Source organism: Balaenoptera ricei, chromosome 9 (assembly GCF_028023285.1).
Source record: "Balaenoptera ricei isolate mBalRic1 chromosome 9, mBalRic1.hap2, whole genome shotgun sequence".
In the NCBI taxonomy this organism is placed as follows: Eukaryota; Metazoa; Chordata; class Mammalia; order Artiodactyla; family Balaenopteridae; genus Balaenoptera; species Balaenoptera ricei.
The window spans coordinates 104,304,610-104,320,608 of NC_082647.1; the positions used below are offsets into that span (position 1 = coordinate 104,304,610).

The 15,999-nt window shown below is 42.9% G+C and overlaps 1 protein-coding gene across 1 annotated transcript in view; it reads left to right on the forward strand.

Annotated features, from left to right (window-relative positions):
- Positions 1–3,087: 3,087 nt before the first annotated feature.
- HECW1 (HECT, C2 and WW domain containing E3 ubiquitin protein ligase 1) overlaps positions 3,088–15,999 on the forward strand; it is a 237,124-nt gene continuing 224,212 nt past the window's right edge. Inside the window, exons 1-2 of the mRNA XM_059932896.1 lie at positions 3,088–3,406; positions 13,693–13,800. Coding sequence (XP_059788879.1) covers positions 3,118–3,406; positions 13,693–13,800 — 397 coding nt within the window. The 5' untranslated portion in view covers positions 3,088–3,117. The remainder of the gene's footprint in view (positions 3,407–13,692; positions 13,801–15,999) is intronic.

Below are 15,999 nucleotides of genomic sequence, written 5' to 3' on the forward strand. Positions count from 1 at the left end.
GCATTCCAGAAGCAGCTGTTGTGAGCCTTTGACAATAACACCTGTTTAGGACATGACGGCTTAAAGTTTGATGTTAGCCTTCTTCCTAGGTAACTTTTTGTCTATTTTTTTCACCTCTGCACCATCTACTACTAACTTATCACATCGTTCTGTATCTTATCTATTTGTATTAGTCATCTTAAGCCCTTTCTGGAACAGGAAGGGACATAATTGAATAAAATAAATTCTAGGAGTTAAAGTTTTTAGCGCTTTGCTGTGTGTGTGCCAGATGTCATGCAGTTCCAGCAGGAAACACTGGCCTCAGGGCCTTCATGGTTTAGGGCAGAACACAGACAGGTCAACCTGCAATAATACCATGAGAATCCTTGCAGGGCAATGGGATTCCTGTGGCATCGTGGAGCATAAGGCCCCAGTCTCTTGGGAATGGGAAAGGATGTAAGGAGAGGTTATAGCAGAGCTGGTGCTGGAGCATAACCTCAAAGCAGAATATAAATCCTGCCTGCAAGTGTGAGTGGGGAGGATGTGGGCAAAGCTGGGGTGGGGTGAGGGGAGCGCGGTCCTCAAGGAGCAGCGTTTAGGCTGCCCTTCCAGTACCAGGCAGATATCATTATTCCAGCCTAGTAAATTACTGACACATGTCTTCCTTGACTCATGTTTCCTTCCATGCTTTTGTTCCCACCATGTGGACAGTGTCTGGTTTCCACGGAATTCTAATAATAATACCACAGCAGAAGTGTCTTCAACAAAAGAAAAGCACGCTGTAGTCTTTTTTGAGGCCCTGACTGACACGACATGGATAAAAATCTCTCAGCCTCCACATAAATGCAAAAATATCCCACTCAGGCAGTAACCTGACAAATAAAAGGAGGTTTATTAACCCAAAAAGCAAAAGGAAGATTTATCAAAAAATTGGTAGCTAGGACACCTTTCCAAACATGCTAGCCTGTTCAATGTTTGCAACTTCAGTTTTGTAAGAGGAAACCTGGAGGGTCATGACTAGGAGTGATTTGTAGGTTTGCTGTTGAATGACTTCAAGTGTGAGTCTCTGGGGACAACATGAGGGGACCCTTGGCCATCGCGGGAGCCTGACTGACTGCCCGAGACCTCTGTTTCAGTAGTATTGAATATTTTAGTAGTAGATTTTTATTGATTGAGCGCTCACTATAGTAAGAGCTTGGCTTGCATTATCTCATTAAATTCTGACAGCAACCCATTTACAGATGAGGAAATAGAGAACTAGAGAGATCAAGTAAGTTGTCCAGGGATACACAGCTTGGAAACTGGGAGGTGTTGCTCCAAATTTGCCCATAGTTTGGTCTAACTCATAATATATACTTGATTATCTCATTGAAGCCCAAGTAGTCATTTTTAATCTCCATGATAATACTGTAAGATGCTATTAGTGCACGTAAAGTACGTGTAAACTGAAGAAAGGTTATGCTCTAGCAACAGCCTTCCTTGTTTTGGAGGTTTTACGAAGGTCTCTGAACAAAGCCCCCTGAAGGATAATCAGGTTACTGGGATCCTCCTTGAGCTGCCCTGAAAAGGCAGCGTGCCTGTGAGCTGGGTGGGCTCTCCGTGTTTCCTGGGCTCAAGGCTATGCCTGTCTTCCTGAGAGGTGGACTCGTTTCCAGGAAACACCGTGGTCCATCTATTTTCATACTGTTGCAGTGACGAGCATTTTTTTTTTTTTTTTTTAAACATAGGCCATATGGTACCAATAGTGTGATGAGATGCTTTCTGAAGTCTGGTTTTTCCACCAGTAGTAACTCCATGGTTACCACCAGTGGGGCTAGAAAAATTCCTGACGAAAGACTCAGATAATGAATGAATAGGCCCGCCATATGGCCATTAAGGCCCAAGACTCCAAATGCCAACGCTGTGCTTAATCAGGTTAATAGACTCTTTACAAATGCCCTGGTCTTGGAAGATGGAAACAGTATAGGCCTAAATTACTGCTAAATAGACATATAATCTGAAGAGTAGACTGGTGCTGGGGTCTGGTCCTTGTGGCTGGTAAACAAAAAGTCAATAACTTGCATTTGATTGATGTGTATAATTAGTTACAGTCTCTGGGATCTAAACTGCATGATTCAACACATTTTAAGGCCTTAATCTTCTCTTCTTGAAAACAAAAGTTTTATTGTTGTACAACAGCATGTACTTTTATAGCCAGGAACCCCAAAAATGTACATTTAAATCCCAATTGTAGTATACTTTGATGAAGTCAAAATCACCCTTGCTTGTTTCAAAAAAGAATCCCTTGTTCTAATTCCACAGGATGCCCCTTTCCCCATGTTTTCAAAGCTATCTGCCTCCAAAACAATCGAGTCTCAGCTCTGCATCAGCTCAGCTAGTTTTAAGTGCTCCGTGTTGTAAACAATAAAAAACATGCATTTTTTTCCTCCACAGATGCAATGTTTTCTACAATAACATTGGCTCTGAGGGAGACATGGTCCTCTGAGATTGGGTTTTAGTGAAAACGGTGGTGTTTGAAGATTACTAGGATATCTGAGATCCTTATAGGAATTTCAGGTGGTCCAGAGACATTCTGTAGAGTGAAAGAGCTGTAAATGGAGAAAAAGTGACTGCCTCACCCAGCAGGGACCGCCTCTAATTCTGAGCTGTGCGTAGGGTCTTGAATGCTGCGGGGATCACTAAAATGTGCAACGATAATAGCCATCATTTACCCTAAAGAAGGGTAAAATTGGATCCAATTGGATTTATGCTAGAGAACTCAAGAGATGGCACTTTGTTTGGGGGCAGTCACACCTCCAGGGCCATTCTGCAGACATTCCTGGCCTTCTAGTACTAAGCAGGCTAGAGGAGGCTGAGACCCCAGCAGAGCGCAAATGCACGGCCCCTTGGTGAGTGTGCATTTAGCTCTTGCCTTCCCCGCATGAACCAGAGCTGCAGCATTGGCTCCGAAGAAGATGCTCTCTGTCTATTTCAAATCTTCCTAAAAGGGCTGCTCTGTCCCAGCTGGCTTCCCCCAGCACATCCTCCCTTCCCTGTGAAAACAGTGACTGATGGTGTAGCCGGCATCTCCCACCCCTGCTGACTGTCTGTTTACCCCGACAGAATCTGTACCAGAACAGGTTCTTAGGCCTGGCCGCCATGGCATCTCCATCCAGAAACTCCCAGAACCGACGCCGGTGCAAGGAGCCCCTCCGCCACAGCTACAACCCGGGCCAGTTCCACAGCATGGCCATTAGGACCGGCCCCCATGGCGCTGTCACCATCCCCCGCTCCACCAGCGACACCGACCTGGTCACCTCAGACAGCCGCTCCACGCTCACGGTCAGCAGCTCCTATTACTCCATAGGGCACTCGCAGGACCTGGTGATCCACTGGGACATAAAGGAGGAAGTGGACGCCGGGGACTGGATTGGCATGTACCTCATCGGTGAGTAGAACAGCACCTCGTGCCACGGGAATAGTGGTCTTAGCGGTGTGGTTTGGGCATCCAACAAGTACGTTAATTCATATTTCACTTTTACGGATGCTTTACTATTTCAGCAAACTCGATCATTTCATGAAAACGCACAATTCACAATCAAATGTGTTATACACCACATTTCTAACACACGGAGGACCGCACATGAGGCTTCACCTGCCAGCTCTGTTCAATGGAAAAGAATCATGAGATGGCAGGACGAGGTGTGGTTGAACACAAATGTCATTACCATTTGCAACTATAGAAGCTCTTCTGCTTATGAGTAAGTTAATATGAGAAGCTTGTGTTTAAATCCACGTGTCTGCGAGACCAAAGCAACACCGTATACGCAACCAAGGTATGCACATGTGTGTGGGGTAATTTCACTTCAGTTTTCAACATAATCGTAGACCTCTTTTCACCTGCTCTTTCAAGATTCTTACTGCTTTGTATTCCAGAAACATAATGGATGATACAGACAGAGCAGGCACACCACAGGCTAAGGAACAGTTGTGCTGGCTGAAAGGAGAGTGACTGGAGAAAATAAATCTCACAAATTTGAAATTTTGAAGAGAAATTGACATGAAAATGTATTTCATCTATTTTACCTGGTGGAATCAGATGTGGTGAAAATTGACACATTCACGCTGGTAAATCCACAAGTGAAGGTTGTAATTGTTGGTGGGGTGAGGGGGCGGTTCAAGTTCAACCAAGGCCAGGGCTTCTGCATTCAGTCTGCACAACGAAACATTTGCACATTCAGGCACACAATGCCGGATTTAACATCATTGACTATCAAAGACACCAAAGGATTGTTATGAGTATTTTACGACCGGGATCATTTTTATGATAAAATTCGGGGACTCTTGTCTGACTAACTAGCTGTCAGGGAAATTTTTTTGGCTCTTTTGAAGCTTTTGCAGTCAGTTTGGTTAGTGTACTTACAATACACACATTACTGTAAAGATGGAAAAACATAATTTTTGAAATTGTTACACAAATAGTGGTTACTCAACTAAATTGGACTTCCAAACAGGTAAAATTTAATTGCCTTTAAAAATAGTTCTGGAATCAGTGTTTGAGTACCATCAATCTCAAAGAGAGCCTGCAAAAGAACAGACCACCAAGCACATTTTGTTTAGTACATATTGCTTTAAATTTGGTTAGTTGTCAATATTTCAAAAAGTAGAGATTTCTTGCTGAAATCCACCTTTCTAGCTTCTTGTGCAAAAGCCCTCAGTTTGGCTGACTGAGCCCATAATTCCTTGTGGCTCTAGTGGGCTGGAGTCAAGCATTAACTTCCCCCTTTAGACTAGCCTTCACCCTTCAGTTTTGTCACAGGCTCCTTGCCACCTATCCCTACTTTAATGATGATGGTTACTTGTTCGGCACCTTAGGCAGTTAGATATTTGGCCCCAGATCTAGTTTTGAAGCAGCTCTTCACAGCTGTACCTTCCTGCAGTGGTGTCAGTGGCATTTATTTCTCAAGTCAAGGAACAGCTGGAGTAGGAGCGTGGCAGGGTGGAAAGGTGGATACCTTCATCCATGGGGAAGGGATGGATGGATCTGGAGCTCAGCCCTAGATCCAGGCTGGGGTGTAGATCTGGGATAATTGGCCCTGAGGGTAGAAGAATTCACTTGTGGATTGGGTGTAGAAAGAAAGCACCAGAAGGTCCCTATCAGAGAGAGAGGCAGAAGAGGAACTCAAAAAGGAGATGGGGGCGTGATGGAGAGGTAGGACGAGAACCAGGGGACCACGTCATAGAAGACGAGAGAGAGGGTGTCTGAGGAAGGAAGGGATGGTCGGCGGGATGAAGTGTCCGGAAGCTCCATGAATGAACGAGATCCGGTGTTAACATGACATTTTGACTGAGACAGAAGTAAACACGGTTCATCCTCTGAGAATCTCAATTTGACAGTTTGTTCTTCTCACGGTAGCTGCACATATATAACTGTGAAGTGATTTAATGCAAAATGCCAACACTTTCGGCAGAATAGCATTTCAAAAGCAACTTCCAGATCCAAAATTCTCCGTGAATCTTAGAAGTTCATCATTGGTGGGTCCTTAGTAACTCATCTGCCAGATTTGCCGTGCCTTGCCAAAGAGCAAATCATAGAGCTCTGTGATTTCATCTGATCTGTCATTTCACAATTGAGGAAATGCCAAGTCAGTGGTTCCCAATGCCACACAGCTGCCTACCCTGGAGGCAGACCCCACAATGGCCATGAGGACATCTTGGCACATTTGGGTGCAATATCACGTATGGGCCTTCCACATCAGTGGACAACCTAAATGTCCCCGTGAGGCCAGGTTTGTGATGCTTTCAGCTCTGCCCTCCAGAGCTCTCCGGACAAACGTGACTTTTCTCCTGCCATAGTGAGTGAGATATCTGGATTTGGAAGGGGATGTGTGGCCTTGCTCACTGACACTGTCACCGAGTCACCAGTGCTGTCTTTAGCCAGGAACCCAGCGATGGGACAATAAAAGCATTACCATTACTTTCACAGCGAGATTGCATTTGTTTGCCCTCATTTATGGAGTGGTTCCTGAACTAGAGGAGCGTGATGAAGTGTTCTCTCCCCTAGTGACACAGAAAGGGGAAAGGTCCTGGGGTTTCAGTGACAGCTTGACCTGGCTTAGAATCATCCTCTGCCACTGGCTGGATGTGTGGCCTCAGCCAGGTAGTCACTAGAACTTCAGGCTCCTTATCTTCAAAATAGAGAAATAACTTTCTCAGGCTCATTGAATGGAATTGATGAGATACTGTGCGTTTACTGCCTGTTGATCAATAAATTGCGTCTTGATTTAACTTGTCAGGTAGCTCTAGTCTCTGGCTGCATTATGGCAAATTACCCTAGTTCCCAGGCTTCATTCAGCCTAACCATGGCCCTTAGACGTGTGCTCAGTTGTTTCAGTTGTATGTTATAGACAAAAGCTTCTTACCAAACCCACAGGGACCTGGAAAGAGATCTGAATTGTCAGTAAACAGGCAGAAGCTTGTGATTTGGTCAAAAACAAGTACATAGTGACAGATTCGCTAGTCATCAGTATTCCTAGGAAATAGTTTTGCAATTATTCATTCAGTAATGCCTACTTGACTTTGACAAGTAAAAGCTCATTATTTGTGAGTCCTATACTTAGTGTTAAAGATTCAGCACACCGAGGGAACGGTATTGTATAACTGGGTTAGGATACATAAATTGAAGAATACAGTTAAGACCTCTAACCATAAGAATGCTAAATTAATTAGAGCAGATCTATTCAAGTATTTTTCACCTCTTCATTTTACGTTCCAGTATTTTAAAGACTTTAATATCTTAAAACCCTCTTTAGGATGATCAATTTTTTTAATAGCCATTCCTTTGACTCTGTTGGAAGGAGCCCTTACCAAAACTGCTGAAACATGAAGTAAGTATGCAATTAAAATTATGAACATATAATTGAATAGGTAAAGTAGGCATAATATGCTCATAATTCGCAAAACTAGCCTTCTTATAAATTTAGCATTTTAATAAATCATATCATTATTATACCATGCTATACCATGCTGTCCCTATACCATGCTAGAATTTGCTCAGTAATTTAAATCATAATGAAACTAGAGTACATTCATGCATTTAAATTTCAACAAATCAAGAAATGATAACTCAGAGCAAAATTAAGATTTAAAATTTCCTAAAATGGCATCTTTGAAGGATCTCCATAGACTGGTGCCTGAGGACATACATTCTCTTCCATACCTTTTGGTTGCCTTATCTGTGTGAGGTTAGAGATTATGGTCTGTATCAAACTGATTATTTTTTAAATTTTTTGAGACTTCTTCTGTGACCTATCCCTGCTCAATGTTTATAAATATTCCATGTATGATCATAAAGTGTATTTTTGTTGTGAATAAGGTTCACTCTATCTATCTACCTATCTGTCATCTATCTAGAGATAGAGAATATCTTATATAGAGAGAGATATAGATATCTTATACATAGATATCAATATATACAAAGGTTTAATATACATGTATATAATATTTATATATAAACATTTTTATGTTATATAAATATACAGTGGTAGCAGTTCCCATAGAACCATGCAAAACAGGACACAATTCGGATATGTACAAGTTTCAGTTCATAGGGTACCTCACAAAGCAAGGATCCTCTCTCTCTCTCCCTCTCTCTCGTGTGTGTGTGTATTTAAGTTCAATCACATAAATTGTATATTCTAATTTTCTGTCTCTTCCAGTTTTTTGAATGGAGTGTCTCAAAATCACTAGCCAAAAATTTTGTTTTAATTGATTCATCTATTTCTACCTTTGCTTCTGTAAGTTTTCTGCTTTGCAGATTTGATGCTGATTACTAAGTGCATGAATGTTCATGATATTTACATCTTTTTCCTCTATAATTTCTTACAGGTTATTATTACAGATCTGCCAGTGCCCCTTGGGCTATTCTCTGCCTTGAATTTTGTTGGGTTTTTTTTTTTTTTTTAACTATTTAAGGCTGCTAGTCTCTCTGTTTTCTTCTGCTTCATATTTATTTGATCTGTCTTTTCTTTATTTTCAACCTTTATCTTTTTTTAAGTGTAGCGCTTTGTGTGTGCTTTTTTATTCTGATCTGGGTGTCTCTGACTTTTAATTGGCTAGAATAGCACATTTATATTCATTATACTTACTGTTCTATTAGGACTTATTTTTGCCATCTTTCTTTAGATTCTTTATTTACTGTGTTTTCTTTTTGTTTTTTTGGTTCTTCTTTTCGGCTTTCCATTAGATCTGTTGATTTCAAAGTTATACATTTTTTATTGTTCTTATGGACTGCTTTTAATCATAGTCTAGTGGGTCTCAATCAAGGGTAATTTTGCCTCCCAGTGGACATTTGGTAATATCTGAAGACATTTTTGGATGTCACATTGTAGGGGGTGTTTCTGGCATCTGCAAGGTAGAAGCCAGGGATGTCACCAAACAGCCTATAATGCACAGGACAGCTCCACCACAACAAAGATAACAGAGTTATCCAGCCCAAAATATCAACAGTGCCAAGGTTGAGAAGCCCTGTCTAGACCACCATATTCACCACCATTTATTTTTTTTAATCTCATCAATATCTCTTTTTCCAACAGACTAGTAGTTCATCCAGTGTAGTTTCATATTCCTTTGGCCTTCCAGGACTTTGATTTTCCAGGTATGGACACTTTTCCTTTTATCCTCAATATCCCTTAGTCTTTCTTGTATATTTTTGAACTTTTTTTCTAGAAGTCTTTCTCAATCAGATCTTCCGGCTTCCTAATCCATTTTTCACCAGAATTCATACACTATAGTAGGATAATGCAATGATGGATGAAGGCATGAATATAATAGCCACATGAATAGCACTCATATCCTACACATTAGTTTCAGTGGATTTCACTTATCACTCCATGGGGAAATAGTTCTATGGTTAAATAAGGATGGAAAAATCTGCCTACATTGCCCTACTTTAGAGACTCACAATATATATGAAAGGTTTGAGAAGCTTGGAGTAAGCAGCACACTTTACTTGGTTTAACCCAGCATTTCCTATACTTTCTTGAGCAAGAAACACTTTCTTATTTCCCAATATTTGCCTGTCAGGTGTTCCACTGTGGAAAACCACACATTAGGAGTTATGGGAAGTTATAGAATAAGTACAGAAACCCAACCCTTGCCCTTAAGAAGCATTTAATGTGCTGAGCCTTAAAATGTAATGTTTTAGGATGAAAGCTAAAATTTTCTCTCTGGCTAGAGACCTGCACACAGAAACTCCCAGAATGCTTCCTTACGGACATCAACTCTTGAAGAACTGAAGTTTTTCTTGTACATCAGGCACTCTATTAGAATATAGAAGAGCTGAAGCTGTGCTTCCTAATTATGGCACAACCAGTGAGAATACTTGTGTTCAAAGAAACAATCTGAGGGAAAAGCCACATAAAACAGAGTGGCACTGATTTTTAGGGCTTCCCCTGCCATTTATCCTTAGATTCCCTTCCTAGTACAAGAGAACAGAGATTCTACATCCTTGGCTTTGTATTGTGAAAGGCAAGTAGATTCTCCCCCAGATCTCCTGGCCTGCTATTTGGTAAATTCATAGTCTAGAGATAGTGGGAGAATCCTTGGAGATTTTTCTGAGATTGGTTATCAGAAGGCACAAGTTCCTCTGCGAAATGGAGGCAATGTTGTATGTTTTCTGTTGGGCTTAGGTAGTGGATCAATTCTTCCTTTAATTGCTTCTGTGCTCACTTGCCCATTCTGTTCTCAACAGCAATAGTCTTTGTTGTATACTCTTCTATTATAGATTAAAGTGTAGGAAGCACAGCTCTAGTTTTCATTTTGAAGAGAAAGCAAGATAAATACTCCTGGTTTCTTAGATGTGCTTGTTTCTGTAAGCTTCACTAGAACTCTGTGATTCAAAATTTTTCAAAGATCTTTTCTCTATTGTAAACTGTGGAGCAGGAGGTAGGATTCTTCATACTGGAAGAAAAAAGTATCATCCAGCAAATACAGTCTTTTTTTTGAGAAACGTAATACATCTCTATATGTTCTGTACAAAATGAGTAATGCAAAAAATTTAAATAATACTGGACTAAGCTAATGTTTCAGGTTACTAGTGGTTTTGCACAGTATCGTGGAGCTTTGCCATAGAGGGCCGTATTTTTAGCCCATACTATAAATATAAATAGCTGCTTATTAGATGTCTAACACTGTTTTGAGACCATTACCTGTATTAGTTCATTTATTCCTCACAACAGACTTTGAGGTTGGGATTAATATTATCCCCATTTTGCAGTGAGGAAGCAGAGACACAAAGGGATTAAGTATAATGCCTAAGATCACATAGCTAGTAATGGTACCCTAACTACTCCTCTCAAGGCGGCTGTAGATATCCCTGTAATCACACAAACATTGCTCCTACAAAAACTTGTACCATGACAAAGGATGCAGAAAAGGGAACCTCGCAGTAGGGAGCCAGGGGGCTGCCGTTCCTCAGTGTGATGGAGGGCAAGGCTTGGTCCCCATCATCCATCCCAGCCCTCTTCTCTTCTCCAGTGCCTTCCTCTAGTGTAGACTCTGGTCTCTGAAAATTACATCTCGCAGACTCCTGTGCACTCATGTTCCAGATGCAAATTTGGTCCCTTCATTTAGATGCATCTGTGCAAGTTTGGGAAGGCGGAAGTGAGCTGGGTGGTTCCTCCTGATGTGTAGCCTGTGGTTGCCACAGGCATGGCTCTGAGACATTAAGCTTTTCTATCACGGTGTCCTAGCGTCCCCTCACTCGCTTCCTGGGTGTGAACAGGCAGCCCTGTGGTGGTGACAGGAGCCTCCTCAGCTTGCCACTGGCTGGTCACTCTCTTTGTGGGTGGAGAGGCGGTTGCTGAGGCTGTGCCTAGCGTCCATTTATCTAGTACCTAATTCTCTGCGTAAAATCCCTTACTGCGTAAAATATCTGGTCTGATTCTGTTTTCCTGCATCTGACCCTGACCGTACACCTGGATCCCCAAGCAAAGATTAGTAACTTCTAACAATTGGCAATACATGCCTTGGGGGAGGGAGCTGACCTCTCAGCACAGATGGTCCAGGCAGGAATACAGACTCTTCTAGTTTCTTGCGTGATATTTGCTGTGAAGTGTTACTGTTACAATAAGGGAATGGGATACTCATTAGGACCAACTGGCAGTCTCTTAAAACGCGTTTAAACCTGTACAGCGAAATGTAGCTCTTAAAACGTGTTTAAACCTGTACAGCGAAATGTAGCTCTTAAAACGTGTTTAAACCTGTACAGCGAAATGTAGCTCTTAAAACGTGTTTAAACCTGTACAGCGAAATGTATCTTGTTCTCTTTAAAAGGTGTGTTACTTTGCCATTCTCTTCGGTTTTTTCTGATTCTTCCCACTTACTCACGCCCATCCTTTTTTCATTTGTGCCCTTGTGGTTCCTTGATATTTAACCCATTCTTATACCCACTATCTTCTAATGAAATTGCCTGTTTTCTTGAATAAATCCTCAAATCTGTTCGGAACTTCCTGAGAACATAGACCCTGTCTTATTCAGCAGTATATCCCCAGGATTCAGCACAATAACTAGAGTGGAATATAAATACTCAATACACATTTACCTAGTGCATGAATGAACACCCCCTTTCCAGGTGTTATTCTATATGGATACCTGACCATGACTATTAAAGTGAATATTCTGGTGATCAGAGTGGATAAATTCAGGAAAATACCTCTCCTTGGAGAATTGCCATAATGAGGCAAATTTCTATCTGGGTACTGAAGACCTCGGGAGCTAGGAAAACATTATGCCTTTTTTTTTGCAGAAATGAGGCAATTACTGTAAAAGACGTATTATGCAATCATCTTAGCAGCCCAAACAGGGCTGTGAGCACACACTGTGATTATAAAGACAGACAAATTTTGCAAACAAGTGATTTTCCAAGGGATACAAACAGTTCCTGCTGTTAATGAGGCAGAGACGGTGTTACTCTGCCTGATCGTCTCGGCCAAAGAAGAGGCAGCCAAAAACGTTCAATCGACTTAGCAGGTCACAAGCACGTTTACCATTCATCTCACGTAATCCACGCCCCCCACCCCCATGAGGTCCCAGTTATTACCATCCCCCATCTCGCAGAGGAGGACCTGCTGCTGTAGAAATGACAGTATTGGTAAATGGCTCAAAGGTCCTTGGAGCTGGGTCCTTTCGCTGTAAGCTCTGCCCTCTTTCACCTCCTCCTCTGTTTTCCAAGTCCAGCCAGATGCAGGAAGCGAACCTCAGAATATCTCAGCTGCAAAGAGGGCAACCACGACCTAGCCCCTCTCTGCAGAGCTGGGGCTCTGGCCTTCCCCTCGGGAGCTCCTGAGTTCCCGCTGTCCCCCCAACCAGCGCAGTGGATTGGGACTCTCAAAACATGGTTGTCTCACAGCTTCAGATCCATTTAGCTCAGATGGTTCCTTTCTGGGTGAAGTGGGAACTGCAAGGGCCCCATCGAAGATTAAGGTAAAATTCATATCCCTGTCTTCGCCTACACTGAGAACATGAGGTCTGGAACCAAGGGGGAGGCAGTCAGCTCGGTCTTCACAGATCTGTCATCTCTAAGGATGCTGCCTTGCTCTCTGGACACCAGCTTGAAGAAGGACGTTGATGGGTTGCAATGTGACAAGCAGGGGAAGGGCAGGGGAGGAGAGGGGCACAGTCCCCACCCCCCGCAGCTCCTCTCAGTGCTTGCACGGCGTAGGCTCTGCCCCCCTCGGGTCTCGGACACCCCATGGGGGCCTTGCTGCACCCTTCACACACCCACCCTCCATCCCCACCCTGGCAGCTCCTTCTCATCCCTCAGCTCTCCCCCGAGCCCCTGTTGGCCTTCCTACTTGTAGCTTCTTGTCAGAGCAGTCCGTTCTTTTCCTTCCTCTCCCCTCTTACAAGTTGTAATAATGCACTTATTTCTTTACTTAGTGTTTAAAGTCTGTGTCCTCAGTTGTTTGTGGTTTTAGTTCAGAAAGGTTTTGCCCAACGCCGTGGCCCCTGCACCTTCCCAGCCTGGCAGACGGTTGGATCTCGATAAGTGTCTGTTGAAGGAACAGATGAATGCATGGCTGCATGAAGGATGGATGGATAAATTCATGGATGGTCCCCAAGTGTTGGATGATGATGGGTGTCCAGACTGGAGAAGAGATCATATAGGGTGGGGCCCATGAGAACGGGGGCTCAGATAGAAAGTACAATTGGATGTTTTCTTTATACCTCATTCTCAGACCCAAATAGGGACCAGTTAATGAAAGCTTTAGGAGGGAGATTTTCACACTGAGATTCCCCACGTGTAAGAGCTATTCAGAAGTGAAATGAGGGAACTCCCTGGCGGTCCAGCAGTTAAGACTCTTGAGCTTCCACTGCAGGGGGCTTGGGTTCGATCCCCGGTTGGGGAACTAAGATCCCGCATGCTGCGCGGTGCAGCCAAATAAAGAAAAAAAAAGTGAAATGAACTGCTGTAGAAGCAATTTTTTCTCTGTTTCTGGAGGTGTTCAAGAACTAGCTAGATGATCACTTGCCAGGAGTGTTGAGGAGAGGGGAAGAGATTCCTGCATTAAAATTCTAAAATTAGAATTCTCTGATTCTATGATTCCAGGTGCTTTTTCTTCTGTTGAGCTGGAGGTGGCATTAATATCCTTTGCTCTTGTATTATTTTTTTCTAAATCTGCTGTTAGCTGATGTGTTTCTCTACTCTGCTTTCTTTCTTTCCTGGGAATATAGATGAGGTCTTGTCGGAAAACTTTCTGGACTATAAGAACCGTGGAGTCACTGGTTCTCATCGGGGCCAGATCATCTGGAAGATTGATGCCAGCTCTTACTTTGTGGAGCGTGAGTACCTTTCCCATTCATGTTGCTCGGGATGAAGCGGAATTCAACCGCTTTGCTCTTGTGCTGCATTGCCTCACTTAGAAATGTGCCATATGTAAAAGACGTGGATTGAATGAGGTGCTTAAAAGACAGTCAGTAGTGAGCTCTAGAGCAGTTGTGTAATAGCCATCCACACCAGCCCGTGGCCCTTAACTTTCTCTCCCTGGCTCCTCCAGGTGCTTTCCAACTTTGTGATGGTTGCCCCTTCTGTATGCTGTTTTCCAGTTTGGGCTTTGCTTAACTCAGTTCTTCAAGGCTTCTTGTTCCCCGGTGTGTTGGGGAATTCCTCGGGATGGGAACGATACATTACTACCACCAATCTGTTTCTTTGATTCCTGATCTACTGACATTTCTGGATGTATAAACTCATCATCATGTATCTTATTTTATATTTTCTAAAATTTTCTGCTCTCTTTGAAAATAAGTCATTTTCGCAGTTATGGAAGGAATTTTTCATAGGTCCCATACTGGTTCATGAGGAAATATCTACATGGGCCTCACGTTTGCCATCCAAAGGAATGCACGGACTACCTATAATGTACCCTTTCCCCTCCCACATGGGTACTGGAGAGTGCTAAGTGCACAAATCCTTCATGCATTTTCTGGTTCATAGCAGGTATTCATTCAGCATAACACTTCTGAAAGGAAATGGAATAGTCTGTTGTTCCAGCTGCCTTGTTCTCAGAGGAAATGACACATGGCCAGGCACCTAAAGTTGTCTATTTTTTTAAAAATATTTGATTTATTTGTTTATTTGTTTGGCTGCATCGTGTCTTTAGTTGTGGAACGCGGGATCTTTTGTGGCGGCACGCGGGCTTCTCTCTAGTTGTGGTGCGCGGGTTCCAGAGCACGCAGGCTTGGTAGTAGTTGCGGCAGGCGGGCTCTTTAGTTGTGACGCGTAGGCTGTAGAGCGCGTGGGCTTAGTTGCTCCGCGGCATGTGGGATCTGACCAGGGCTTGAACCCGCATCCCCTGCATTGGAAGGCGGATTCTTAACCACTGGACCACCAGGGAAGTCCCCCTCAAGTTGTCTATTATCATTTGACTTGTAGCTCACGAAAAGCTATCCTCTAGCATGTTTTGCTCCCATTTTTTTTTCCAGATGAAAACTCTCATTTTCATTCACTTAATAAACATTTTATAAGACCTACTGTACTCCAAAGAATAGAGATTGGAGATGAAAGGCTCAGTGTCTGCCCTCTAGATACTTATGGTGTCTCTGCTCTGGGAAATGACACAAATGCCCCTTTTTTTGCATTGGCACATGCAGAATGAGTAGACAGTCAGGAGGTTTGATACTATCAGATGTAGAGGGGACAAGACTTTATGTTATGTGGTTGCTGACCTTGACTTTGCGTTAAGCATGATGAAACTCCCAACAAGAGAGTTCCTTTTCCTTAATACTTACCTCCCCGACTCTGGCTTTTCTGCACTCTATCCTGCATGCTGATCCCAGACAAAATGCCTTAAACCCAATCCTGCTACCATGTGCCCGCAAGCCTCATGGCTGCGCTTTCACGCTACATCAGCTGAAACCTCTCTGCCCAGCTGCCAAACCCCAACAAAACTCACCGCATCCCTCAACCCTACTTCTCCATCCTCCCCAGCAGGCCCTCCTTTGCCCTAGTCATGCCAGCATCTTCCCCTATCCCACAAATGGCATCATTTATCATAAAGAACATGGCCAGGCTTGATATGGGGACAAAGAGATGGGCTCCAGCTAGTGGTATCTAATATGACTTCCCAAATGCCAGTAAGAACAAAAGAGGTGAAAACTTGCATTAGCAATGAATATTAGACATAATTGTTGACTGTATGCCCCAGTCTACAGTGGAAGTTCAGTGGGAGAGTCCTTCCTTACTACATACACATTTTGTTCTTTTGGGTTTTAACTAAATGAGAAATAGACATAATTCAGGGTCATAATACAGTATCAGCTCAAGATGGTGCAGGCATAAACACACCTTGAAGGTTTTTTTTATCTTTTTAGAGTCAAGGAAATAAGTATTAAGGATAATATGAAACCTCATGACTCTGTCTTCATTCTGCATGAGCCAATGTGAAAAAGTGGGATTTGTGTGTAAATTAATCTAGCACTAGTACCATTCCTTTCAAGGCAGTTCTCCAAGATTTCTGGGACATATAGAGCATTTCCTGTACA